We start from the raw sequence: 26,103 nt of genomic DNA, 5'->3' as shown, positions 1-26,103 counted from the left end.
GTTAGAGTAAGCGCTTAACAAATACCATCATTTATTATTATTATTATCATCATTATTATTATTGATTATTATTCTCTGGGCCTCAGTGACCTCATCTGTGAAATGGGGAGGAAGACTGTGCGCCCCACGTGGGACGTCCTGATGACCTTGTACCTACCCCAAGGTTAGACCAGTGTTTGGCACATAGTACGCCCTCAACAAATACCACCATTATTATTATTATTTTTATAACCGGACCTTGCCCTGTCAAACACGTCAACACCCATCGCGCTGGCGCCCGCCGACGCCTCCCAACTTTCGGCGCAGGCGAAAACTACATTTCCCAAGAGGCGTCGCTTCCGGCCGGGGGCTCCGGGCGCCTATTGGCGAAGGGGATGAGCGACGGCCGCGCCGTCCAATAGGACGCCGGGGGGGGCGGGCCGAGGTCCAATGGGCGCGGAGGGGCGGGCCGGCGGGGGGGGCGGGGGGGGCGGTCGCCTCAGGCCCGGCAGGCCCGGTGGAGACGGGAGCGGAATGAGCGGCGGGAGCGGGAGGCGCAGGGGCGGCCGCAGAGCGGCGGGGACGGGCGCGGCCGAGCCGCCATGGCCGCCGCCCGCCGTCGGAGCCGCCAAGAAGCGGGAAGGCCGTGAGTGACGGGCCCGTCCCGGCGCGCGCGCGGCGGGGGGGGGGGGGAGAGGAGGCGGCCAATGGGAGAACGGGGCGCCTGGAGCCCGGCCAATGAGGGGAGGGGCCGGCGGGGGAGGGAGCCAATCAGCGGGCGAGGAGGCCTCCGAGGTGCGAAGGCGGGAGGGGGGGCGCGTGCCGAGGAGAAGCTCGACGGAGGGGGGAGGGGCGGGGGGGTCAAGGGTCACCGGCGGGCCGCCCGTCCCCGCAGGCTCCTGGAGGAAGCAGAAGCTCCTGGACATCCACGAGGCGCTGGGCCGCGACCCCGTGGACGTGGAGGCCCTGCGGGCGGCCGCCCGGGGCCGCGGGGGGCTGCTCAGCGACCAGGTCCGCAGGCGGGTCTGGCCCCGGCTCCTGGGCCTGAACCCCTACGACCTGCCGCCCCACCCAGGTGCCGGCGGGCGACGGGCGGGGGGGGGGCGGGCGGGCGCGGGCCCGGGGCCGCCCCTCCACCCGCCCCTCCCTCCGTCGCCAGGCCGCGGCCCCCTCCGGGACCACAGGGACTCCCACCAGGTGCGGATGGACGTGGAACGCTCCCTGGGGCGCTTCCCCCCAGGTGAGACCGCGGCCGGGGACCGCCCCCCCCGGCTTGGCGCGCCGGACCCGCCCCGGCGCCGAGCGTCGCCCCCCCGCGCGCGCGGGCCTGCTCCGTGCAGACGGACGAATGAACGAGACCCCGTCTCGGGGCACCCGGACACGCGGCGCGCGGACCAGAGAGGAGAGGGCGCGTGGCGGCGAGGACGGGGCCGGCCATCAACGGCCCGACGCACGCGGCGCGCCGTCGCCCTCGCCCCCTTCTCGAAGGGGAAGACGCATCTCCTCCGAGGGGCCTCCCCCGACTAAACCCCCCTTTCCTCCCCCTCTGCGCCACCCCGATCTCTCCCTTCTCGTCTCATTCATCCCCCGCCCCTTCCACGTCCACGTCTGTAATCTCTTTATATTCTTCACGCCCGGCTCCCCCCACAGACCGTTGGGTCCTCGTGGGCGGGGAATGTATCTGTTGTCAGACTGTGATAAGGGTAATCTCCGTGATGGTGTTCGGTGAGGGCTTACTATGAGCCAAGCACTGGGGTAGAGCCGGGGTAAGCAGGTCTTCCACGGGGGGGGCGGCTCACGGTCTCCATCCCCATCTGACAGATGAGGCCCAGAGAAGCGAAGGGGCTCGCGGACAAGCGGCGGCGCCGGGATTAGAACCCACGACCTCCCCCCCCCCCCCCCCCCCAGCCCGGCCCGGGCCCTTTCCACTGAGCCGCGCCGCTTCTCTCTCTCGTCGTCTCCCGGGCGCTCGGTACGGGGCCCCGCACACGCTAAGGGCTCAGGAAATCCGCTGGAGCGAGTGCGCGGAGAGAGGCGAGGAGGGCAGAAGCCAGGATGCAGGCTGACTGGGTCGCGGCCCACCCTCTCCCCTCTCTCCTCCCCGCAGGCATGCGGGCAGAGCAGAGGTCCGTCCTGCAGGGACAGCTGGTGGCCCTGATCTTGGCGGTGCTGCACGGCCGGCCCGAGCTGCACTATTACCAGGGCTACCATGAGCTCGCGCTGGTCTTCCTGCTGGTCCTGGGGCCGCGCTCGGCCACCGCCCTGCTGGACCGGCTCTCCACCCACCACCTCAGGTACCACCCGGGGCACCTCCCTCCGGCCCTCCCCCCTTCCCCTCATCATCGTCCCGCTCCCCTCACCGCCAAACTCCCGTGCTGCAGGGATTTCATGGATCCCACAATGGACAGCACCAAGCACATCCTCAACTACCTATCGCCTCTCCTGGCCCGGGAGAGTCCCCGGCTGCACCGCTTCATGGAGCGGTAAGGGAAGCCCCGAAGCCCCCCGCGTCGGGCTTCGGGTCAGGGAGGGCCTGGGAACGGAACGGGGGAGAAGGAGGTCGCGCCGGGGGGCGGGCGGTGGCGGGATCCTTGGGGTCGAGCCGACGGATCGATCGCGTCTCTTGAGTTCTCTGCGCGGGGCACTGGACTCAGCGCTTGGGAGAGTCCGGTACCGCAGAATTACCCCATCCGTTCCCCGCCCCCAACGAGCTGAGGGTCTGGACGGGGAGACCGACGCGTCAGTGCGAATCGGTAGCGTCCGAGGCGCCCTCGGGTCTGTGCGCAGGGCAGACGTGGGCCCGGTTTTTGCCCTGAGTTGGCTGCTGACCTGGTTCGGCCACGTGCTCCCCGACACGGCCCACGTGCTGCGGCTCGCCGATTTCTTCCTGGCCTCGCACCCGCTCATGCCCATCTACCTCGCCGCGGCGGTAAGGGAGCCGGGGGGCGGGGGGCCCGGGGGAGTCGGCGCCGGGGTGACGGCGGAGGCAGGTGGAGACTCGTGGGGCGGAGGAGTGGGGTGACGGGAGGCCCCGGGGGCCGGGGCCGGGATGGCGATCACGCCGGCCGGGCCGGCTGTGCCGCAGGTGGTGTTACACCGCGAAGCCGAGGTTCTGGACGGCCCGTGCGAAATGGCCCACCTGTACCACCTGCTGTCTCGTCTGCCCCCGCACTTGCCCGACGAGTCTCTCCTGGCCCGGGCCCTGCAGCTCTTCGCCCACCACCCCCACCCCGAGCTCGCCCGCCAGGCTGCCCCTCGGCATCGGAGGTGAGAGCCGGGCCGGGCCCGGGGACGTAGAGGAAGGCGGGGGGGGGGTGGGGGGGAGCAGCGCGGGCCCGGGAGTCGGAGGACCCGGCCGCTCCGCTGCCGTGCCGCCTCGGCCGAGTCACTTCACTTCCCCGGGGCTCGGTCGCCTCATCTGTAGAACGGGAGCCCCGCGTCGGGCAGGGACCGTGTCCAAACCCGTGCCGGATACAGTGCCCGGCGCATAGGAAGCCCTTGGCGAATACTAGCAAAAATTAAAAAAAAAACGCTGGGAAGAAGGATACGGGGGAAGGGCCAGGGGCGGAACTTTATTTCTCCCGGGAGAGGGGCCTCGCTTCCCAGCGAACCATCTGGGGAGTGCAAGACTGGCAGGAGATTAGAAGAACTGACAGGCCTCCACTTCGTGGATCGAGTACCCCGGTTCCAGCTCTGCATCGCTCCCTCTCGTCAGGAGTAAAAGCGAAGCGTACCCAGTTGAGAGAGGCTCCTTTTGATGATTCCCCAGAGAGGGCAGGTTAGGACCGATCCGTTCGTGACGCTCAACGCGGTGTGCGATAAGCCCTCGATACGTGCCCAACGCCGTACGAAGCGCCGGGGTAGAGAGAAAGAAGATCGTCGGGTCCCACGTGGGGCTCGCGGTCTCAGGTAGGAGAGAGAACGGGTATCGAAGCCCCATTTCGCCTACGAGGGAACCGAGGCCCAGAGAAGTAGGTGACTGGCCCGAGGTCGCACAGCAGGTACGTGGTGGAGCCGGGATTAGAACCCAGATCCTCTGGCTCCCAGCCTCGTGCTCTTTCCACTCGGGCCTCGCCGCTTCCCCTCTGTTCTCCTCTGGGACGTCATTTGGCCCCACCGAGTTCGGTCACAGCTCGAGCGCCGGGGCGGGGGGGGCGGGGGGGGCGGGCCCGGCCGGGACGTTCCCCGGGCAGCCCAGAGCTCCCTCTGAGCGCCGCCCTCTCCCCACCTCCCAGCCTGGCCATCGGCTCCTTCCCCGCGCTGCAGGCGGCTTCCTCCAAGCAGCGGCCGGACTCCATCCTGCGGCGGCGGCGGCGAGAGGCGGAGGCGGAGCCGGGGCCGACGGCGGCCGGGGGACCGGGGGCGCCCAGCGGGCTGGTCAAGGCTGCGGTGTGGGGGCTGTCGGCCACCCTGGGGGCGGCCGCTCTGGCCGTTACGCACTCGGCCCTGGAGTGGGCCCCGGACTTCCTCCTGCAGCTCTTCTAGAGGATCGGACGACGCCCCGGCTGGACGGGATCCATCCCCGTGGACACCTTCCACCCCGTCCCCCTCCCGCCCGCCCCTCCCGGGACCCGGCCGGCGGAGGGACAGACGGAGGGCCCCCGGGGCGGGCCGGGAGCCCGAGGGGACGGGGGACAGAGGAGGGCGGGCGGGCGGACGGCGGGAGGGAGACCGAGCGGGACAATAAAGGCGGCCGCAGAAAACCTCGCGTCGAGGTCCCCGTCTCCGGTGCTGGGGGGACGAGGGGCGGCGGAGAGGGATGGAGGCAACTGGGGTTATTGTCCGTGCTTCCCACCGGCCTTCCTCCCCTCCCTCTTTTCCCTTCCCTTCCCCTTTCCCTTCCCTGCCTTCCCGGGCCGGGCGGCCCGGGGCATCGGTGCCCCCTCGTGGCCCGGCGATTCGCGCGATCCTAACGTGGCACGTGTTGGGCGCTCACTCTGTGCCAAGCGCCGGGGTATCTGGAGCGTGATCAGGTTGTCCCACGTGGGGCTCACAGTCTTAATCCCCGCCCCCCCCCTTGGGGAGACGAGGTCGCCGAGGCCCCGAGAGGCGAGGCGACCTGCCCGAGGTCACCGGGCGGGCGAGTGGCGGGGCGGGGATCGGAAGCCACCCTCTCCCGGGGCCCTTGCCAGATGGAGGACGACGACCCACCCCGGCGGACCCGTCCCGGGGAGACTCCGGGAGACGGGGAAGGGCCGGGATCTCCCAGGGAGCGGGAAAGGGCGGCGTCGGGGGGCCCCCGCAGCGACGGCAAGGAGGCGCGAAGCCGCGTCTTATCAAGAAAGAGTCAACTTTATTCTCCTGCGGAGGGCGATGCTCCCGGAGCTGGTGCTACTGTGCTTAGGAAGGAGGTCGCGGCGGCTCCGAGCCTCCAGGCCCCGGCCCCAAACGGGGGCGAGGCCGCGTAAAAACCCGGGCCGGGCCGGGCCGGGGGTATGTACATGTACAGGCTGGGGAGGGGGCTCTGGCCCGGCACGTGCGTTTCCTTTCGAGTCGGTACAAAAACATAGGTGCTATCTAATGAAACACGTTCCTGCTACCTGAATCGCTAAGTTAGGTTATTGTGCTGCTTAGTTATCGGAACGGGAGGGGAGGGCGGGTGGGCGGTGGGGAGCTGGGGGAGGCGAGGGACGGGGCGGGGGGCACAGAGAGAGAGAGAGAGGGAGGAAGAGAGGGAGAGAGGCCTCGGGCCTCGGCCGCGCCGCGGCGCGCCCGCGTGCCCGGGCGCGCGCGCCCACGCGGCCGCGATCCGGGGAGTCGGAGGAGGAGGCCCGCGCGGACGAGGACCCGGAGAGGGCCGCGGGCCCCGACCGGGCCCGCGGAAGCGCGGCCGAGCGGGGGTCGCCGCGGGGGTCGCCGGCCCCGCGCGCCTCCGCCGGGATCCGCGTCGGCGCGCGGGGCGTCCCGACGGGGCGCGTCCGGGCCGGCGAGGGGGAGCCGGAGGGCGCGGGAGCGTCGACGGGGGCTCGGGGCCGCGTCCGTCGCCGGCCCCCGGGGGCCGGTCGGGGCGGGGGCCCCGTCTCGACGGGCTGAGGCCCGGCGCCCCCGGAAGCCTAGCGTGTGGGGCCGGGCGGCGGAGGGCGTGCGAGGGCGCGAGGGGGTCGCGTGTGCGCACGGGGACGTGGGCACGTGTGCGGCGGGGAGGGGGGCGCCTGTGTGCGCGCGGGGGTCTGTGTGCGTGCGCGTGTGTCCCTCTCTCTCTCTCTCTCGGTATCGATCCGTTCCCGGTTGGGGGTGTCCCCCCCACCCCCGCCCCTCCCGAGCCGGGAGAGGGGGTTGTCCCCCGTCCCGGGCCCCGGCCGCGGGTCGGGGGGCTTAGGGGAGGCCCGGTAGGCCTCACGGCCGGCCGCCCCCGGCCGGCCCGGCGCGGCGTCCCTGATTTGGGCGGCCGGAGGGGCGGAGGGGCGGAGGGGCGGAGGGGGGGTCCGGAGGGGAAGGGGGCGAGGGGCGAAGGGGAGGGGGTTACCTGATTCTCAGTAATACTAGAGGCGGCGGCAGCTTGACATGCAGTGCGCGTTATTGCTCTATAGTCGGGGTGGGACTCTTAGCGAGAGTATTGCTCTCGATACTACCCTAAGGGGGGGTGGGGGGGTGGGGGCGGCCCCGGGGGGGGGCGGGGGGCATGCAGTGACGTCACAAAGGCGGCGGCGGGGGGGGTCGGGGCCCCGGAGGGGGGTGGGGGGGGATGGGGGGGATGGGGTTGGGGGTGCGCCGCCGAGGCTTTGGCATAGACGGGGCGAATTGGCAACGGACTGGGCCGGGGGGAGGGGGCGGGGGGGCGGGGCCCCGGGGGGGGTGGGGGGTGGGAGGGTGGGGGGGGGGACGTCTAGCAGAGGGTCTGGACCGCTTCGGACCGGGGGGGAGGGGGGGAGGCGAAGGGGGGGCGCGGGGGGCGTGACCACGCCCCCTCCTCCGACCCCAGTGCAATCCGTCCATAATTTAAAACGTAAGTCACAATAAATACATAAATAAATAATTAAAATAAAACCTCACCCCCAGACCCACCCCCCCCCAAAAAAAGAAAAACGACGCGTTCGGGACGCCCCCCGCCCCGCCCGGGCTTCTCCCCCCCCCCCCCGCAAGGCGGAATACTGAGGTGTTGGCAGCGGGAAGGGGCTCGGGTGGGGGGGGTGGGGGTCGCCCTTTTTTGTCTTAAATTATTATTATTATTATTATTATTATTATCATTATTACTTTTGCCCCTAAAAGACCCGACCCCCGACCGCCGGCGGGCATTTAATGCCCGGGGAGCGGGAGGGGGGGTCGAGGGGGGGCCCCCGGGGCGGGGGCGGAAGAGTCGGAGGGGTCGGGGGGAGGGGGGGGCGCGGGGTCGGGGAGGGGGCTATAAGGTCCATGCGATTCGATAGGAGTCGTTATTAACGGGGGTCCGGGGACGGGGCGGGAAGGGGGCCCGGACGGGCCGGAAGAGTTCGGATTTGGCGGGAGAGGCGAGGCGGGGGCGGGGGGGCTCCGCTCCCCGGCCGCCCCCCCCCCCCCCGGCGCGCGCACCTTCGTCGCCCCGCCCGGGCGACCGTCTGGACGCCCCCCGCCCCCGCTCCCCTTCCCCGGGCCCGGCGGCGGGCCGAGGGGGTCCGGCCCCCTGCGGCCCGGCCGTCCGGCCCGGCCCCCCCGCCCCCCGCGGCCCTCAGGGCTGCGGCGGGCCGAGCCGGGGCGGGCCGGGCGCGGCGGCGGCGGCGGCGGCGGCCCCGGCCGGGGAGGCCTGCGGGCCGGGCCCGGGCCCGGGCCCGCCGCCCTTGAAGCAGGCGGACTCGTAGTGCTTGTTCAGGTAGGACTTGAGGGCGAAGCTCTTCTTGCAGCGCTTGCACTGGAAGTGCTTGAAGGCCGAGTGGGTCTGCATGTGGGCCCGCAGGTTGGAGCGGTCGGCGAAGGCCTTGCCGCAGTGCGCGCAGCCGAAGGGCTTCTCGCCCGTGTGCGACCGCATGTGGCCCTGCAGCAGCCAGGGCCGGGAGAAGGCCTTGCCGCACACCCCGCACTTGTGCTTCAGGTCGTGGGTCAGCAGGTGCATGGCCATGGCGGGCATGGACACGTAGACCTTGCCGCACGTGGGGCAGCGCTTGGCCAGCTTGCTGTCCAGGCTGCGGTGGGTCTGCTTGTGGCGGCTCAGGTTGCTGGACGTGGCGTAGGTCTTCCCGCACTCGCTGCACGCGTGGCGGCCGCCCCCGCCCCCGCCCCGCCGCGGGGCTCGGGCCCGGGCCCGGGCCCCGGGCCGGTCCCGGCGGCGGGGCCGGTCCCGGGCCCGGTCCCCGGCGGGCCCCGGCCGGCCCCGGCCCCCCGGGCCTCGGCGCCCTTGCGGCGGGACCGGCCGTCGGTGATGTAGAAGGCCGCGGCCGCGTAGCCCTCGCTGACCGCCGCGTCCCCGTTGATGTAGCCGCCGGCCGTGGCCAGCTCGGCCCGGGGGCTGCGCGGGGGCGGGGCCGGGCCCGAACCGGCCGCCGGGCCCAGCTCCCCCCGCACCGCCGCCGCGTACATCGGCTGCGGGGACGGGCCCTTGAGGAGGGCGCCTTCCGGGCCTCCATCGTACACCGCCGTCGGCGGGATGTAGTCTCCGAGGTATCCTGCGGGGAAACGGGGCCGGCGGGCACGGGGCGGGGGGGGGGGGGGGGGAGGGGGACACGGAGGGGACCCCCCCCGGGCGGACAGCCCGGCGGGCACCCGCGGGAGGGGGGCACGGAGACGGAGGGACGCGGAGAGACGGACGGACGGACGGACGGAGGGACGAGGAGGGGGACGGATGGAAGCGGGAGACCGGACCGGGGACACGGAGAGGGGGGCCGGGTCGGACCGGCGGGAGAGAGACAAAGACCGTGAGGAAGAGAGAGACGAGAGACAAGAGATGGGGGGGTGGGGTGGGGTGGGGGTGGGGGGGGGAGGGGGGGAGGAAGAGGGAGGAGAATTGAGGTGAGGGGCGGGGGAGGGGCGAAGGGGCGGAGTCCCGGTTCCGGGTCTGCCTTCGCCCCTTCCCCGCCGCTCGTCCCGAGGCCCGGGGAGGACCGGGCCGGAGCCTCGGCCCGGTCCTCCGGGAGGAGGTCGGGGAGGACGACGAGGAGGAGGAGGACGAGGAAGGGGGGTGGGAAGGGGGATGGGGAGGGAACGGGGGGGTGGGAAGGGGGGGCCGTCGCCTCCCGCCCCATCGGGCTCCCGGCTCCGTCGGGTTCCCGGGTTATGCAAGACACTGCGGACCCGACGCCGCCTCCGCCGCACCGTCCCCGTCCCCGCCCGGACCCCCTGGACGGAGTCCCCGGACCCCCCCAACACACACACACACACACACACACACACACACACGCCCGGCCCCCTCCTCTTCCTCTTCTTCGCCCCCCGACCCCCGGGTTTCCCAAGACCCTTCCTCCTCCTCCTCCTCCTCCTCCGCCTCCGGACAGCCGCTCGGACGAGCCGAGACCGTCTCCGGCCGGGGGGGACGGATGGAGGGGGGCGCCGCACGCAAACGGTAACACGCACAGGCACGCGGCCGTAAAGTCACACACGGACACACGTTCACACACACACACGTACACAACCGTAAAGTCTCACACACACGAACACACGTTCACACACGCAAACACGCAAAACGGCAAAGTCACACATATAGGCGAGCACACACGCGCGCGCACACGACGGCGAAGTCAAACACGGAGACAGACACACATCCACCCACGCCACGGTAAAGTCACACACACACACACACAGAGACGAGCACAGTCACACGCACACACAACGGCAAAGTCACACACGGAGACAAACGCATTCACAGGCGCGCACACAGACCGCGGTAAAGTCACACACAGAGACACGCACACAACGGTAAAGTCACACAATCACACACACAATAGTAAAGTCACACACATAGACACACACACACACACACATTCACACGCACACCCACACACCACAGTAAAGTCACGCAGAGGCACGCACAACAGTAAAGTCACACACACAGACACACACACACACATTCACAACCGTAAACAAACACAACCACACACAACGGTAGTCACACGCATGCACACGTGCGCACACACAACCATAAAGTCGCACACCCCCCCCCCCCCCGCAGGGTCGCACGCGTAGTCGAGCACGCGCGCGCACAACCGTAAAGTCACACACCTCCTCACACACAAGGAAACAACCGTAAAGTCACCCACGTAAACAGACACACGCGCACGGCCAACGGGCCGAAGTCACGCACACGGCAAGTCGCACGGAGACAGGGTAACATTCACCGTGACAGGGACCGGCCCCGCGCGCGGCGACGGCCGTACCCGGAGCGGCGCAACGCGCCCTCACGGACCCAGGCCCGGAAACGGTCCCCCACACAAAGACACGCGCGCGCACCACCCGGACACACCCACGCACCGGCCGTCGCCAACGCGGATCCGCACACGGAGGGACGCGCGAGGGCGCCCACCCCCGCGGATCCCCAGGCGCCCGACCCCCGGTCGGGGCGTCGACGGGCCCTCGGTCGCCCTCGTCCTCGCCGTCGCCCGGCTCGACGGGCCCGACCCCGGAGGGCGACCCCGGAGGGTGACCCCGGAGGCGCGGGCCCGCGCGTCGCCCGCCGGCCATCGATCGACCCGCGGGGATCCGACGGTCGCGACGGGGCGGCGGGTCGCGGGCCGGCCCGCGGCCTCCGTCCTCTCGCCGGGGCGGCGCGGCGACCCCGGCGACCCGGGAGGCCTCGCGCCCCGCGGCCCCGGTGGCTCCGCGCGGCGGCCCGGCCCGGTCCTCTTCTCCCCGCCCGGGGGTCTGACGGTCGTCCTCGGACTCGGGAGTCCCCCAGACAAAGAACGCGGGCCCTCCCGCGTCCCCCTCCCTCCGGGTCCCGGGCGGCGTCCCCGCCCGGGCGCCTCGGCCCGGGGCCGACCCGTCGGTCCCGCCCCGGGCCTTCCCCTCCGCCGGCCCCATCCCGCCCTTCCCACCCCGCCGGTCCCCCCGCCTCGCCCCCCGCTCTCCCCGAGCGCGGCGGCGACCTCCGGGCAGGGCGGCCGGGGCCCCGACCCCGAGGCCGGGGGGCGACGGGACGCGCCGCGTGCGCCGGCGCGGGCGGGCGAGGCGCCGTGTGTGTGCCGTGTGTGTCTCGCGTGTGCGAGGCGGGCCGCGCGCGAGGGAGGGGGGCCCATCCGGGGAGACGAGGGGCTCCGCGCGGATCCGGGTCCCCGGGAGCGGAGGGGGCGGCCCCGGCCCCGGCCCCGGCCCCTCCCGCCCCCGCCGACCCCGGGTCGGGGTGGTCGTCGGTCCCTCCCCCGCCCCCCGTCCCGCCCCGTCGCCCCGCTCACCCTTGTCGTGCAGCCCGGGTCCCAGGTCTCCCCTGGCCCGGCCGTAGGAGCCCTCGAGGTCCGCCGAGGAGAAGGCGTCGAGTTTGACCTTTTTGACGAGGAAGGACCTGGGCATGGTGGTTCCTGCGCGGGCCCGGGGCCTCGGCGGGGCCCGGCGGGCCGGGGGCGGCGGGGGAGGCGCCTGGCGGGACTCGTCCCCGTCCCCGTCCTCGTCCTCGTCCTCGTCCTCGTCCCGCCGGCGCCCCCGGGGCTCCTCGTCCTCCCGGGCCGGGCTCCGGGGCCGCAGTGCCGCGGGCGGGGGCGGGGGGCGGGGGGGGGGGGGCCGGGGGGCGGTCCCGTCCGGCCGGCTGCGGCCCTGCCCGGCTCCGCGGGGGGCCCGGGGGCCCCGCCGGCCGCCCCCGGCCCCTGGCGGGCGTCGAGGCTCAGCGGCCCCCCATGCCCCCGGGGGCGACGGCGGCGGCGACGGCGGCGGCGGCGGCGGCGGCGGCGACGGCGGCCCGGGCCGCGGGGACAAAGGGGCGGAGCGGGCGGCGCCCCCCAACTTTCAGCACCGCGGCCAGCGCCGCCGCCGAGCACCACCCCCGCGGGCCGGCCGGGGCGAGGACCGGCCGCGGCGGCGGCGGCAGCAGCGGCGGCGGGACGAGACCGGGACCGGCGGCGGCTCCGCTTATTGTTCTGCCGCCCGAGCAGCCCCAGCCGCCGCGGCGGGCGGGGGACCGAGGGGGGCGGGGGGCGGGCCGGGGGCGGGCCGGGGCCGGGGGGGCGGCGCTCCCCGGCCGGACGGCTCCCGCCGACCGGGCCTCCTCCTCCTCCTCCTGCTCCTCCTCCTCCTCCTCCTCCTCCTCCCGGGGGTCGCGGGCTGGGGGGGGAGGGGGGGCTCCCCCGGAGGACCGGCCCGCCCCCCTCCCCCGGGCGGGGGGGGACGGACGGACGCAGAAGCCCCCTCCCCTCCCTCCTCCCCCCCGCTGCGGGGTTGGTAGGCCCCGGATCCACGCGGCGCCGGGGGGCGGGGTGGCGATGCTGAGGCAGCAGAACTGCATTTGGGAAGGCGCGTCGCTCGCTGCCGCAGTGTGCCCCGCTTCCCCCCCCCCCCCCCCGCCGTCACCCGGGCTGACCCCTCCTCCCGCCGGGGGGTCCCCGGCCTCCCGCCCCCCCCCCCCCGCCCCCCGGGGGACGCCGCCTCCCGCTGGAGGGGGGGGGGGGAAGGGGGACACGACCCGTCGGGTGTTTTCGGCCTTTCGAAAGCCGCGGCGAGGCCGCCCGAGCTCCCTCCCCTCCTTCTCCTCCCCTCCTTCCCCTCCCCTCCCGCCTGGGCCCCCGAAGGAGCGACGGGGGCGGCGAAAAGGGCCCCCGATCTACCCGTCACCCCGTGACGTCACGGGGGCCGGCGGCCAATGGGCGGGCCGGGCGGACGCCCCTCCGACCCCCGGCAGGGGGCGCGCGAGCGCGCGGGCGGGAGGCTTCCCCGCACAATGGCGGCGCGCGGGGGACCCCCTCCCCCCCGCACCCCACCTCCTCCATCATCCCGGGGCTCCCGCACCGCCCCGCGCGCCGCCATTGTCCCTCCCCCGCCGCCCCCCGACCTCCGAGGAGCCTGTGCGGGGCCGGGGAGGGGGGGGCGAGGGGAAATAGGGAAAGGGGGGCTGGGGGGGGGAGGGGCCGCCCCCCCCTTCTCTCCCCTCCCACAGCGCCCCCTCGCGTCGAGAGCGGGGATTGCCCCAAGGTCACGCGCGGAGCGCCGCCCCCGCCTCTCCTCCTCCCCCTCATGAAGGCCTTTCTTGATAACGATTAATAATAATATTCATTCAGTAGTGTTTATTGAGCGCTTACTATGTGCAGAGCGCTGTCCTAAGCGCTTGGGATAATAACGTTGGTATTCGTTACGCGCCGACTATGTGCCGAGCACCGTTCCAGGCGCCGGGGGAGACGCGGGGGAACCGGGTGGTCTCCCTCCCGGTCTCCGTCCCCATCTGACAGATGAGGGAACTGAGGCCCGGGGAAGTGACTCGCCCACAGGCCCACAGCCGACGGGGGGGGGCGGAGCCGGGATTCGAACCCACGACGTCCGACTCCCAAGGCCGGGCTCTGGCCACTGAGCCACGCCGCTCCTCTAGGAGAGCGGCGGTGTTCGTGAAGCGCTGTGCGCAGGGGAATGAGGTTGGACGCCCGGGGGGCTCGCGGTCTCCATCCCCGTTGGACAGATGAGGGAACCGAGGCCCAGAGACGTCAAGTGACTCGCCCCGGGTCGCCCGGCAGACGAGCGGCGGAGCCGGGATCGGAACACACGACCTCTGACTCCCCAGCCCGGGTTCTCGCCACCGAGTCCCGGTGCTTCTCGTAAGAGCCTGCCGTGGGCCCAGCGCCTTTCTAAGCGCTGGGGAGGACACGAGGTCGTCGGGTCGTCCCCCGGGGGGCTCGCGGTCTCCATCCCCGTTGGACAGATGAGGGAGCCGAGGCCCAGAGACGTCAAGTGACTCGCCCCGGGTCGCCCGGCAGACGAGCGGCGGAGCCGGGATCGGAACACACGACCTCTGACTCCCCAGCCCGGGTTCTCGCCACCGAGTCCCGGTGCTTCTCGTAAGAGCCTGCCGTGGGCCCAGCGCCTTTCTAAGCGCTGGGGAGGACACGAGGTCGTCGGGTCGTCCCCCGGGGGGCTCGCGGTCTCCATCCCCGTTGGACAGATGAGGGAGCCGAGGCCCAGAGACGTCAAGTGACTCGCCCCGGGTCGCCCGGCAGACGAGCGGCGGAGCCGGGATCGGAACACACGACCTCTGACTCCCCAGCCCGGGTTCTCGCCACCGAGTCCCGGTGCTTCTCGTAAGAGCCTACCGTGGGCCCAGCGCCGTTCTAAGCGCTGGGGGAGGACACGAGGTCGTCGGGTCGTCCCCCGGGGGGCTCGCGGTCTCCATCCCCGTTTTCGAGATGGGGAACTGAGGGCCAGAGGAGGGAAGTGGCTCGCCCAAAGTCACACAGCTGACAGTAACACCTACCCCGGCGCTGAGAACGGCGCTCGGCACATCGTGGGCGCTTAACGGATACCGACATTAATAATCGTCATCGTGACGATGGCCTTCGTTAAGCGCCTACTGTGGGCCGAGCACCGTTCCAAGCGCTGGGGGAGGATACGAGGTCGTCGGGTCGTCCCCCGGGGGGCTCGCGGTCTCCATCCCCGTTTTCGAGATGAGGGAACTGAGGCACAGAGGAGTGGAGTGGCTCGCCCACAGTCACCCAGCTGACAGATGGCGGAGCCGGGATTAGAACCCCTGACCTCTGACTCTCAAGCCCGGGCTTTTGCCACTGAGCCACGCTACCTCATTCATTCATTCGTTCGTTCGTTCGTTCGTTCGTTCGTTCAGTCGTATTGATTGCGCGCTTACCGTGTGCAGGGCGCTGGACTAAGCGCTTGGAATGTACAGTTTGGCAACAGAGAGAGACCATCCCTGCCCCACAAGGGGCTCCCGGTCTAAACGGGGGAGACAGACAACAAAGCAAAACAGAACAGAACAAAACAGGTAGGCTCCCGGCTGGACTCCGAGGGGGTGGCCAGGAAGATACCCAGGAGGGGGGCACCTCTTCATCCTATTTATCTTGATGGCGTCTTGATGGAGGAGCAGCGTGGCTCGGTGGGAAGAGCCCGGGCTTGGGAGTCAGAGGTCGGGGGGTTCGAATCCCGCCACTCGTCAGCCGGGTGACTTGGGGCGAGTCGCTTCGCTTCTCTGGGCCTCGGTGACCTCATCTGGAAAAGGGGGATGAAGACTGCGAACCCCACGGGGGACAGGCCGATGACCCTGCATCTGCCCCGGCGCTTACAGCGGTGCTCGGCACACAGCAGGCGCTTGACGGATACCGTCGTTATTATTGATGTCTACTTGTTCTGTTGTCCGTCTCCCCCTTTTAGGCCGTGGGCCCGTCGTTGGGCAGGGATCGTCTCTCTCTGTCGCCAAACTGTACATTCCGAGCGCTTCGTACCGTGCTCCACACGCAGTAAGCGCTCAGTCGGTACGATGGAACGAGTGAATCAACACCCTCACAACCACCTTCCTCCTGGCAAGGGGCTAGAAAAAGGACACCGCTGGGTGACCGGGTGGGGAGGACGTGGGAAGAGCGGGATCTGCCTCATGTGGGATACCTTGCGGGACATCACCGTACCGTGTGTGTGTATGATAGATATAATTGCGCGATCCTGAAGCAGCGTGGCGTAGTGGAAGGAGCTCGGGCTTCGGGAGTCAGAGGTCGTGGGTTCTAATCCCGGCCGGGAGCGAGATCCACACTGTAGGGAGACTATGCGGCAACCCGAAATCGACCCGGTGTGTGACGTTGAGAAGGTGTACGCGAGAGGGTGAGACGGTAACCCCGAGCGTGGCGCCGTTAACGTGGATGGCGCTGAGTGGGATCGGTTGGCTGACAGAGTGTGCGATGGTGGGATTCCAGCTCAGAGATCGTGGGACACTCCTACCTCACGTGCGTGTACGCGCCGAGGGTATGACACCGTACCAGACGTGCCTGTAGGACAGCGTGTACCGGGACACCCGCGGTTCCGACGTACGACGCGGGTGGGTCGACGCGGGAAGGAAATGAGGAAGTGGGTTTCTTGCCGCGGGAAGACTGTGAGTACGTGGCTTTCTCGCCGCCCATCGGGGTAACATTCTGAGTCTCTGCGGTTGCGTTTCCCTAGCTCTGAGCGTCCGTAGGGGTGCCTGCGGATCCGTGTCGGGTATGACTTTAGATGACGGTTTGAAAGTCTGACTGTGAATGTGTGTGGCTGAATTCGTGTGGTGCGGTATATGTGTCTGTCTGTGTGAGCGACTGTACCCTTTGTGGCCGGGTGTCTCTATATGTGTATGTTGGGTGTATACGTCTCTGGGTGTCTGATAGTAATAATGACGATAGCAATAATTCGGTATCTGTCGAGTGTTCATCACGCGCCAAGCGCTGTACTGAGCTCTGGGGTAGGTACAGTACAATCGGATCGGATTCGGTCCCCGTCCCGTCTGGGGCTCACAGACTAAGCGGGAGGGAGAACAAGTTTTTAATCTCCATTTTACGGATGAGAAAACCGAGGCCCGGGGAAACTCAGCGACTTAGCCAAGGTCACACAGAGACAAGCTGCCACCGGAACCCCGGAAATCCATACGACAGAAGAGGTTAGAACTCGACACCCCTGGGGTCCCGCTCGAGCCCTCGCTCTGCCCCCAGCCGCCCCCCCAGGACGGGGCTGTTTCTTGTCCTTTGGCCTCCGAGTAGGCGGGTGGGGTGGCGGAGAGCTTTCCTGCTAGCCTTAGAGGGGGCTCAAACGTGGAAGGGAGTTGTTGAAGCAGACCCCCTCGTCGGGACTCTGGGGCGGGTGACGGAGAAATGGGGAAGATGAACGCGGGGCTGGGTGCGGGGGGGTTCGCGAGCGAATACGTGGCTCCGTGTAGCGGGTGCGTAGCTACGTGAGCGGAAGAGTAGATCGGAGACGCTGAGGGTAGAAACGTCTCGTCTTTGACGGTGTGAGTTCGTGTGCCCATTTGGGGAGACGTGGGGCCGGCGTATCGCAGGCTCACAGACCGCCTGAAGCTTCTAGTGACTCGGGCGGCCCGGGCTCGGGTAGCCCTCTTCCCCGGGGGTGGCGAGGGGGCGGGGAAGGGGTGCCAGCCCCCGTTCCCCCCCCAGCTCTGGGCGAGTGCGGAGGGTACCCTGCCGGACACACAAACCTACCCTCGCGGCACTCGCCCGGTCGCAACAGTCCGCAGACCCGGTCCCGTCGGGGCCCACGCTCCCGGCGGATCCAAGGTCACACCGACACACGCGCTCTCCCACGCGACCCCACAGCCGTAAGTGCGGACACGATCGCAGTCGGGCTCACGGTCACACGCTGGGTCACGCTGAGCTGCACTTGCCCTCCCTCTCTCTCTCTCTCTCTCTGCCGGGGCCTGTCTCCCACTCGGTCCAGCGGAGGGGGGTCGGGGTTTGTGTGTGTGTGTGTGTGTGTGTGTGTCTGGGGGGGGTGGGGGACGGGGGTCTTTGTACAGGGGGCCATTCATCTTGCGTGTCAGGAGGTCCCACGGGGCGGGGGTGGGGCGGGAGAAGCGGGGAGGGGCGGAGCGGCCCCCTTATCTCCCCCAAGCAGCCCGGCCCGGAGGGGCAGCGGGCCGGGTGCGGGCGAGAGAAGGGGCCGGGCCCGGGGGTGGGGACGGGGCTGGGGGCTGCGGGGACACCGGCCGGCCCGGCTGGGGTGGAAGGGTCCGACCCCGCGGGGCCGGTGGGGAGGGAGTTGGGGTGGGGGCGGAGGCGTGGGGGGCGGGAAGGCCACAGCCGGGGAAATAGAGCCAATTACCATTTTGATTGCGGGGGTTGCCGGGGGGAGGGGGGTGAAGAGAGTGCGGGGCGCATCTGGAGCCGGTCGGCTCATTACCATCGGGGTGTGTGCGCGCTGGGGGCTCGGGGAGGGAGGCGGCCGTCGAACCCGGGCGATCCAGCTCCCGGCCGCCAGAAGAGTCGGGCCGAGGGGCTCGGCCCGGGCCCCCGCCGACCCCCGGACCCCGGCGGCCGCCTCGTCCGGTCCCTCGGGGCCGGGTTCCGGTTCGGCCTTGCCCGCTCCTCCGTCTTCCCCCTGCCCCCATCTCTCCGTGGGCCCTTAGCCCTCCGACCCCGGGCCCCGGCCCCGCCCCCTGCCCTCTGACCTCTGCCCCCCGCCCCCCGTCCACCCCTCCGTCCCCCGCCCCAGCCGGTCCGCATCCCCCAGACCCTGCCCTCCCGTCCGTCCGTCCGTCCCCCTGGGCTCATTGTCCCCCGATGAAGCGCGCACACACGAAGACACGTATACACGCGCACATCTAGACAGATACACATACGGACACACGCGGAGCCGGCCCTCCCGTCGCCCCGCGGGGGCGATTTGGGAAACACATGGGCCCGGCCTCTTGGGGGGACGGTCGAGGCGCAGCCCGTTGGGTAGGAGGGAGAGCATCCGTTACTCGGGGGCGGGAGCCGCAGCTGGGCCGGCCGGGCCGCCATCAGCCCCCTCCGCCCGGCCCGGGGAGAGCACATGGGGCCCCCCGACTCAATTACTCCGGCCCCCGGCCCAGGGAAGGCCCCCCGACCACCGAGGCCCGCCCCCACAGGCCCCAGATGCGGCCCACGCCCCCGTGGGATTTTGGGGGGGGGGGGGGGGGCCCGACACCCCCACCCCCCGTATTTGCTTTGCAAATCAGCCCCAGACGAACCGACGGCTCCATTGGCCGAGCGAGAGGCCGCCGCCCGTCGACCGGTCGGATGGGAGCCGGGGCGAGCGCCATATAGCGCTCCGGAGCCGGGGCGGCGGGGCCGGTAGCCAGCGGCCGGTGTCCGGGAGCCCGACAGAGGCGGGAGGCCCGGGCGAAAACGGGCCTCGGAGGGCACGTGGGCGTGCGTGTGTGTGTGAGAGAGACGAGGGAGAGCGTGGGAGACCCGGGCACGGACACAACGGGTCACGGGTGGGCCGGGGGCTCCTCGCCGAGGACACGGCTTCCCCTTCTTACACGGGCCCGTCGCCCCCCGACGCTCCGTCCGGGCCCGGGTAGCCACCACCCCCGCCCCGACCCCCCGTCCCCCAGCTCCGGCCTCACGTTTCCCGTCCGCCGGCCCTTTGGCTCCGCGAGGTCGGAGAAGGGCCTGAATCCGGAGAGGGGCAGGGGGAGGGGAAGGGAGCGATGGCGGCGGCGAGGGGGCGCCGCGCCGGTGGGGGAGGGCCAGAGGGGGACCGAGGCCGAGGTGGGGAGGGGGGAGAAGATGCAGGTGTTGCTAATTAACCACTCGCCCGTTAATTAGTCCCACAGACGGGCTGCCAGGCGGTGGGGGAAGGCCTGCAGGGAGCCCTCTTTTCTCCACCCCCTTCGGTGCTTCCCTCTCCCCCCGCCGTCCCCCTCCTCTGCTTCCTTCACTGGGCTTCGCCTTGACCCCCCGCCCCGGGCTGGACGGACGGAGAGGCAGACGAGGTCCAGGCCAGCCGGCACGGGGAGTTGGGAGACTGGGCAGCCTGACCGGGGTCAAGAGGAAAACGGGGATGGTTACACGGGGGCCGAGCCGGAATCAGAGGGTATGGAAATACCGGGGCGGGGACTGGTTGGAGTCAGAGTGGGGAGTGGACGGAGAAATGGGACCTAGGGCAGGGCCGAAGAGGGGCTGGGATCAGAAAGACGGGACAGAGAGAAGGCACCGGTCAGGCTCTCGAGGACGGAGCCGGCGGGGCGGGCCTGCGTCTGGGAAGGGGAAGGGTTGGCGAGGTGGGAAGAGAAGGGCGGGAGTCGATGGGCTCGGCCAGGGACGGAGGAGAATGAAGGGTAAGGCAGAGAGACGTGCAGGAGTAAGTGCTTCGTGGGAAGGGCGCGGGCTCGGGGGTCCGAGGTTGCGGGTTCTATTTCCGGCTCTGCCACTTATCGGCCGTGTGACTTCGGGCAAGTCACTTCTCTGTGCCTCAGTCACCTCATCCGTAACACGGGGATTAAGACTGTGAGGAGCCCCTTAAGATGGGGATTAAGACTGTGAGCCCCCCCCTCCTCCCGGAGGACAACCTGATTACCTTGTATCTACCCCAGCGCTTACAACAGTGCTTGGCGTTGGAACTAGGAATAGGGCCTGTTCTCTCCCTCTCTCCCCCTGCCACCCTCTCTTCTGGCTTCTCCCTCTCTCCGTTCCTCGGCTTCTCTCTGTGCCACCCCCCCCCCCCCGCCTCGGCCCCTCCCCCCGGCTCCCCGTAAGGGGTTGGGAGATGGGGGGCTGGAGATAGGGGGATGAGCTCTTTCTCCATCTGGTCTTGATCCAGCCGGTAACTGTAGCTGGCCGGGGTGAGTGGTCTGCACAGGAATCCCCCACCCCCACTCGGGCTCCTGACGCCCCCAGACCAACCCGCCCGCCCCCCCCTTCCCGCCCCCCCCCACCCCAACCAGCTGTTTCCGCTCATTATTTCCTGCCCGGCCACTGAGCCGCCAGCTCCCATCACTATCAAGGCTCCGGCCGGGCCAACCCGCCCCGAGGTGTGGACGGCGAGGGTGGGGGGAGAGTCACAGGAGTGGACGGGGAGTGCCGGAGTCAGACTGGGGTGGGGCAGGAAGGATCAGAGTTGGGAGCCGAAGCAATCCCTCATGCTGACCCCCAGCTCAGGTTGCAGTCAGAACTCAGTTCTGCCTAGGTCCGTCTGTTTGTGTGGACCAGCGTAGAGCCCGAGATCACGCGTGTGAGCGTCCTGTAGCCCAGCGCGTGTCTCTCCCGGGCCCCATTGTGGCTCTTGCTCCGTCTCTGTGTGTGTGTGTGTGTGTGGCTGGGGTTGGAGGGTGAGGCCAACCGACCCCATCGGGTTTGACCTGAGGCTCGGACCTGCCCTCAGTCACGCCAGGTTGCGCGCACCTCCGAGGCTGGGGCTACCGTGTCGACTTCTCTTGTAAGTTCCTAATTATCTACTACAGTTCTTTGCCTGCTGAAGGTGCTCAATAAATGCTGGAGAGAGAGAGAGGGAGAGAGAGAGAGAAACACATTATATTGTTTGAGGGAGGAAGGACAGAGGGAGAAAGACAGGCCCTGGGATTTGATGGGTAGATAGGGCAGTTATAGTCACAGACGCATTGCTTTGAACGAGGGAGGAACGGAGGGAGAAGGAGACGGTATCGGCTCTCCGGGGCGGGTAGCGTGAAGAAGGAAGGATTCACCCCTCTCCCTCTTCCTGGGTTCTGAGTAGGAGGCAAAACCCAAGGGCAGAAGTTCCAATCTGATCCTAGCAGGGACTTGGAACGTCTTGCAAGATTGTAATAATAGTGATGATAACCGCATTTAAGTGATTAGCCTGTGCAAAACACGGGGGTAGGTACAAGATAAGCGGGCCCCAGAGGGGGCAGATGGTCAAAGTAGGAGGGAGAACAGGTACGGAAGGTGGGAGCAGGGCGGGGACAGAGAGGGTGGGGAAACTGAGTGAGAGGTGCCTGGATTTGGAAGCTTAAGCCTGATTTATCGATAGTCTTCTTGGTGTGGCCCCTGAGAGGGGCACAGGAGACAACTCCAGGGCTAGGAGGGTAGAGGTTGGGAAGGGGAGTGGGCCTTGGGGAAGGTCAGGGCAGGGTGTTGGGCTGACGGTCATCCCTTTGACTTGCGGGAAGTGGAGCTGCAGAGCACAGCAGGGGTCTCGGTTGAAACCCGTCACAGAGGAGGGGACGGTGGGGTCCGCAAGCGGACACTGCAGCCGTGTCGGCTTCCGGCATTCCCTTCACTCCTCCGGCATTCCCTTCTCTCCTCCCGAGGGGCCCCGATCCCGTGGGGTGGGGTGGGGTGGGGTGGGGTGGGGATCCGGTAGTCTACCCCTGACAGACATTCCTCAGGCCGTAGCTACAGCCCGCTTTACCGGAGAGGGAATGATTGAGAGGTGGGGGCGGGGAAGGAGAGGGATGGGGATGGGTGAGGGGGGAGTTGGTACTACTCCCCACAGGTGGGACTATAGGGGACCCCCCGGGCGATGGGGAGGAGCCAACCGAGGCATAGTGGATAGTGCCCGGGCTTGGGAGTCAGAAGGTCACGGGTTCTAATCCCGGCTTCTCCACTCGTCTGCTGCGTGACCTCGGGCAGGTCGCTTCACTTCTCTGGGCCTCAGTTACCTCATCTGGCAAATGGGGATGGAGGCTGCGAGCCCCACGTGGGACAGGGACCGTATCCAACCCGATCAGCTCGGATCCACCCCGGCGCTTAGTACGGGGCCGGGCACACAGTAAGCGCTTTCCAGATACCGTCGTGATTCTCGATTATTATTGTCGAGCTGAGGAGAATCGGGAGGATGGGGGCGGGAGGGACCGGACGTTTCGGGGTTCAAGTCCCTTCCAGGTCGGTCGTGACGACCGGGGATGGGCAGGAGGCTTCTCAGTAGCCGTTCTGCCCTCTGTGGTACCGCCTCTGGGTGATGCCCTGGATGCCCAGCGTTCCGGGCCCCTCGCCCAGGGGCCAGTGGCGGATTATGTGGCGGGTGGACAGGGAAGTGCAGTCGAAGTAGTTGAGGTTGAGTTTGCGGGCCACGTATCGGCCCAGGAACTCCATCTGCTGCAGGGAGAAGGAAGGGGTGGCGGGGAGGGTTGAGGGGAGGGAGGGAAGGAAGAAGGCGGGGAACGAGGGAATGGAGGAGGGTGAGGAAGTGGGTGGGGGGTACCGGCGACCAGAGGAATCCCTACCTCGTAGTGCTCCGACAGCTTCACCAACACCAGCGCCTCTAGCTTGTGCCCGCACAGGACCAGCTGGTAGAAGCGGCGTCCGTAGGCTGCGGGCGGGAGGGGAGGGGGAGGGTCTCGGCCTCCGGAGAGCCGGGCTGGGGCGGTCCCCTCTCCCGGGCCCGTTGCCCGGACCACCCCGGCGGCCCCGCCGCCCTACCGTCGATACGCACGGCCATCCGGACGTAGATGTAGTGCAGGGGGCCCTGGTAGACCATGCGGCCGCTGATGGAGAAGTGGTAGAGGCCACGCGTGTGGTTGAGCACGAGGCGGCGCCTCTGCATCGAGGACAGCACGAACCACAGCCCGATGCCCAGCCCGTAGATCAGGAAGCCGCTCCCTTCCTCAGAATTCTCCTGAAAGGAGGAGGAAGAGGAGCAGGAGGAGGAGGAGGAGGAGGAGAGGGGTGAGGGGGGGAAAGGGGAGGGAGAGGGAAGAAGGGGAGAAGAACCTCCAGAGGCCGGGGGTGGGACTGGGGTGGTGGAGCCAGGAATCCTAGAATCGTCGGGTGAGAGCCTCGGGGCCGGGGAGGGCACGGAGGATAACAGAGCACGGGCTTGGGAGCCAGAGGTCATGGGTTCGAATCCCGCTCTGCCACCTGTCGGCTGCGTGACCGTGGGCAAGTGGCTTCACTTCTCTGTGCCTGTTACCTCATCTGTCGAATGGGGATTAAGACCGTGAGCCTCACGTGGGACAATCTGATGACCCTCTATCTCCCCCAGCGCTTAGAACAGCGCTCTGCACAGAGTAAGCGCTTAACAAATACCAACATTATTATTATTATCAATAACGATGGTACTCCTTAAGCGCTTACTATGTGCCACGCACTGTTCTAACTGGTGGGGTAGATGCAAGTTGATCAGGTTGGATACGGTCCCTGTCCCACATGGGCCTCACACTCTGAATCCCCATTTTATCGTTATCATTATTAGTGATAATGATAATAATGGGATTTGTTAGGCGCTTACTATGTGCCAAGTGGCGTACTAAACGCTGGGGTAGATACGAGTTAATCAGGTTGGGCGCGGTCCCTGTCCCACGTGGGCCTCACACTCTTCATCCCCATTTTATTATTATTTTTATTAATAAGAGTAACAATGATAATAACAGTATTCGTTAAACGCTTACTACGGGCCAAGCACATGCTGGAGTAGATAGAAGATAATGGGGTCGGGCACAGTCCCTGTCCCACGTGAGGCTCACAGTCCCAGTCCCCGTTTTACAGATGAGGGAACTGAGGCACAGAGAAGTGAAGGGACCGGCCCCAAATGACACAGCTGATAAGCGGCAGGGCTGAGATCAGAACCCCCCGACCCCCGACTCCCAAGCCCGGGCTCTCGCCACTAGGCCGGGCGGCTTCTCCGGGAGGGAACCGAGGCACAGGGAAGCGAAGCGCCCTGCCCGAGCTCGTCGGACAGTCATCAGAGAAGCAGGATGGCTCAGTGGAAAGAGCCCGGGCTTGGGAGTCAGAGGTCGTGGGTTCGGATCCCGCCTCAGCCACTCGTCAGCCGACGGTGGGCCGGTCACTTCACTTCTCTGGGGCTCGGTGACCCCGTCTGTAAAATGGGGATGAAGCCTGGGAGACAACCCCATCGCCTCGTATCCTCCCCAGCGCTCAGAACCGTGCTTTGCACCTAGTGAGCGCTTAGCGAATGCCGTTATCGTTACTATGGGGTGGAGGCGGAATTAGAACCCAGGTCTTCATGGGGGCCGGGCCCGCGCCCCGACCATCAAGCCAGGCTGCTTCTCTGTCATGGAAGGGGGGGGTGTGTGTGTGTGTCTCGTCCTGTCCCCTCCCTGCAGGGTTCCCTGCCCCCCCCCCGGCCCCCGCCCCCGACTCACAGTGATCTTCAGTAAGTAGGAGAACTGCAGGCCGACGAGGCAGGCCAGGCACATCAGCCCCCCCTTCCACAGGGAGTCGTGGTAGTACTCCAACACGAACACTAGGGGGCGCCGCCACGCCGGGGGTGAGGAGGCCGGCGGCTCCGGGCCCGGACAGCGCCCCCACCCGGCCCTCGGGGCCATCGCCCTCTCCCTCCCTCCCCCCCGCTGGCCCTCGTTCGCCCCCCACTTTTCCCTGCCCCCCATCACACACTCACTCTCACCCTCACCCCCCCCCATGCACCCCCCTCCCCAGCCAGTCGTGCTTTCCCCCTTCCCACTGTCCCATTCAGACCCTTCCCCTCCCGACACGACACACACACTCACACACACACACTCACACACTCTCACACCCCACCCCACCCCCAGCCCCCTCCCCAGCCAGTCGTGCTTTCCCCCTTCCCACAGTCCCATTCAGACACTCCCCCTCCCCACCCACCACTCACACACACTCTCTCTCTCTCACACACACACACACCCCTCCCCATCCAGTGGTGCTTTCCCCCTTCCCACTGTCCCATTCAGTCACTCCCCCTCCCCACCCAACACTCGCACGCCCTCACAAAACACACACGCACTCACACACAGCCCGACTCCAGTCGTGCTCTCCCCGTCCCCACTGTCCCCGATTGTTGCCCCTCTCCCCGGACACCGAAACACACGCCCACTGCCCCAATCCAGTCGTGCTCTCCCCATCCTCACTGTCCCCCATTGTTGCCCCTCTCCCCCGGCACACTCGCACTCCCCCGATCCAGTCGTGCTGTCCCCCACCCCCACGTTTAGACCTTGAGCCCATCGTTGGGCAGGGGTGTTGCCGAATTGTACGTTCCTGGCGCTTAGTACAGTGCTCTGCACATAGTAAGTGCTCAATAAATACGATTGAATGAATGTCCGTGACTGTTGCCCCTCTCCCCCGACACAGACACACACACACACACGCTGCCCCGGATCCAGTGGCCATCTCCCCCCACCATTGGGCTGCTGCAAGGTGAACGGGTGGCAGCTGTTCTTCTTCAGCCGCTGGGCCAGGCGGTTCTCGGTGCTGAAGAAGCCGAGGTCCCACAGCGAAAACTGTTTCTTCATGGTCTTCATGGAAGGCAGGATGGTCTTCTTCCATCCTTGGGAGAAAGCGGAGCACCTGAGGAGCCAGCTTCGGTGGGACGCCGCCCCCGGCCTGGTGCTCGGGGAGGGAGTTGGGGAAGGGACTCTATCAGGGAAGCCCACCCCTGGACCTTTTCACCCTCCACCTCCCTTCCTTCTCTTCCTTCTCCCACTTCCTCCGATACCGGGGGAACTCATTGGAAAGCCGGAGGTGACCGACAGAGCGGGTGGACAGCGATGTTCTAGAGGAGGAGGGAGTGACTCATCTCCATGGCAACAGAGATGGGAAACCGAACCCCAGTCCAGTGTCCTTGGGTCAACAAAAGGACCGTGACCACCTTCCCCTCCGCGTTCTAAATTCCCCGGAGCTACGCTGAAGGGATGTGAGTGCCCTCTGAGGGGGCGGGGGGGATTCCAGCACCCTCTGCCCTCTTCGTGAGGGCACAGGTGCCAATTTGTCACTTGGAGTGCAGGGGCAAAGATTTTAGAAGGGAAGGTGGGCTGTGACAAGCTTCAAAGAACTACGGGGCCAAAAGGTCACCCTCTCGGGCCTTTCGGTTCTGACTGGAAGCTCCAGGTCTGGTCAGAGGCCTTGGACGACTAGGGTCGAGAGTCGCACCTGCTTGCATCGGGCCATTGCTCTGCCG

General features: G+C 68.3%; 3 protein-coding genes across 10 annotated transcripts; 1 reads left to right on the top strand and 2 right to left on the bottom strand.

Annotated features, from left to right (window-relative positions):
* The first annotated feature begins 475 nt into the window (after positions 1 to 475).
* Positions 476 to 4,687, top strand: LOC100087452 (TBC1 domain family member 20-like). Of its 7 annotated transcripts, none has more exons than XM_039911691.1 (9): positions 476 to 625; positions 875 to 1,054; positions 1,139 to 1,219; positions 2,087 to 2,273; positions 2,361 to 2,462; positions 2,797 to 2,908; positions 3,065 to 3,246; positions 3,570 to 3,757; positions 4,215 to 4,687. In XM_039911691.1, the coding sequence occupies exons 1-9, from the start codon at positions 514 to 516 to the stop codon at positions 4,664 to 4,666; spliced, it is 1,596 nt and encodes a 531-aa protein (XP_039767625.1). In that variant the 5' UTR covers positions 476 to 513; the 3' UTR covers positions 4,667 to 4,687. The 7 variants fall into 7 exon arrangements, with proteins under 7 accessions (XP_039767625.1, XP_039767624.1, XP_039767630.1 ...); XM_039911690.1 differs by having other exon boundaries at positions 2,767 to 2,908; XM_039911696.1 differs by having other exon boundaries at positions 2,767 to 2,908; positions 3,695 to 3,757; positions 4,215 to 4,300.
* Positions 4,688 to 6,805: 2,118 nt separating this feature from the next.
* On the bottom strand, positions 6,806 to 11,556 carry SCRT1 (scratch family transcriptional repressor 1). Its single transcript, XM_029062636.2, is given in 4 exon segments — positions 6,806 to 6,825; positions 7,687 to 8,211; positions 8,214 to 8,555; positions 11,274 to 11,556. Coding segments are annotated over 4 exon segments (1,002 nt in total). The 5' UTR covers positions 11,389 to 11,556.
* Positions 11,557 to 20,654: 9,098 nt separating this feature from the next.
* TMEM249 (transmembrane protein 249) lies at positions 20,655 to 25,739 on the bottom strand. Of its 2 annotated transcripts, none has more exons than XM_039911689.1 (6): positions 25,642 to 25,739; positions 25,327 to 25,473; positions 24,317 to 24,417; positions 22,635 to 22,830; positions 22,439 to 22,524; positions 20,655 to 20,729 (listed from the first exon to the last, which is right to left on the bottom strand). In XM_039911689.1, the coding sequence occupies exons 1-6, from the start codon at positions 25,652 to 25,654 to the stop codon at positions 20,682 to 20,684; spliced, it is 591 nt and encodes a 196-aa protein (XP_039767623.1). In that variant the 5' UTR covers positions 25,655 to 25,739; the 3' UTR covers positions 20,655 to 20,681. The 2 variants fall into 2 exon arrangements, with proteins under 2 accessions (XP_039767623.1, XP_028918398.1); XM_029062565.2 differs by lacking the exon at positions 20,655 to 20,729 and adding an exon at positions 22,009 to 22,310.
* Between the last annotated feature and the right edge of the window lie 364 nt (positions 25,740 to 26,103).

Source organism: Ornithorhynchus anatinus, chromosome 4, assembly GCF_004115215.2.
Source record: "Ornithorhynchus anatinus isolate Pmale09 chromosome 4, mOrnAna1.pri.v4, whole genome shotgun sequence".
In the NCBI taxonomy this organism is placed as follows: domain Eukaryota; kingdom Metazoa; phylum Chordata; class Mammalia; order Monotremata; family Ornithorhynchidae; genus Ornithorhynchus; species Ornithorhynchus anatinus.
Note: the sequence above shows the minus strand (reverse complement) of the source record. Positions and strands in the feature narration are given on the sequence as shown.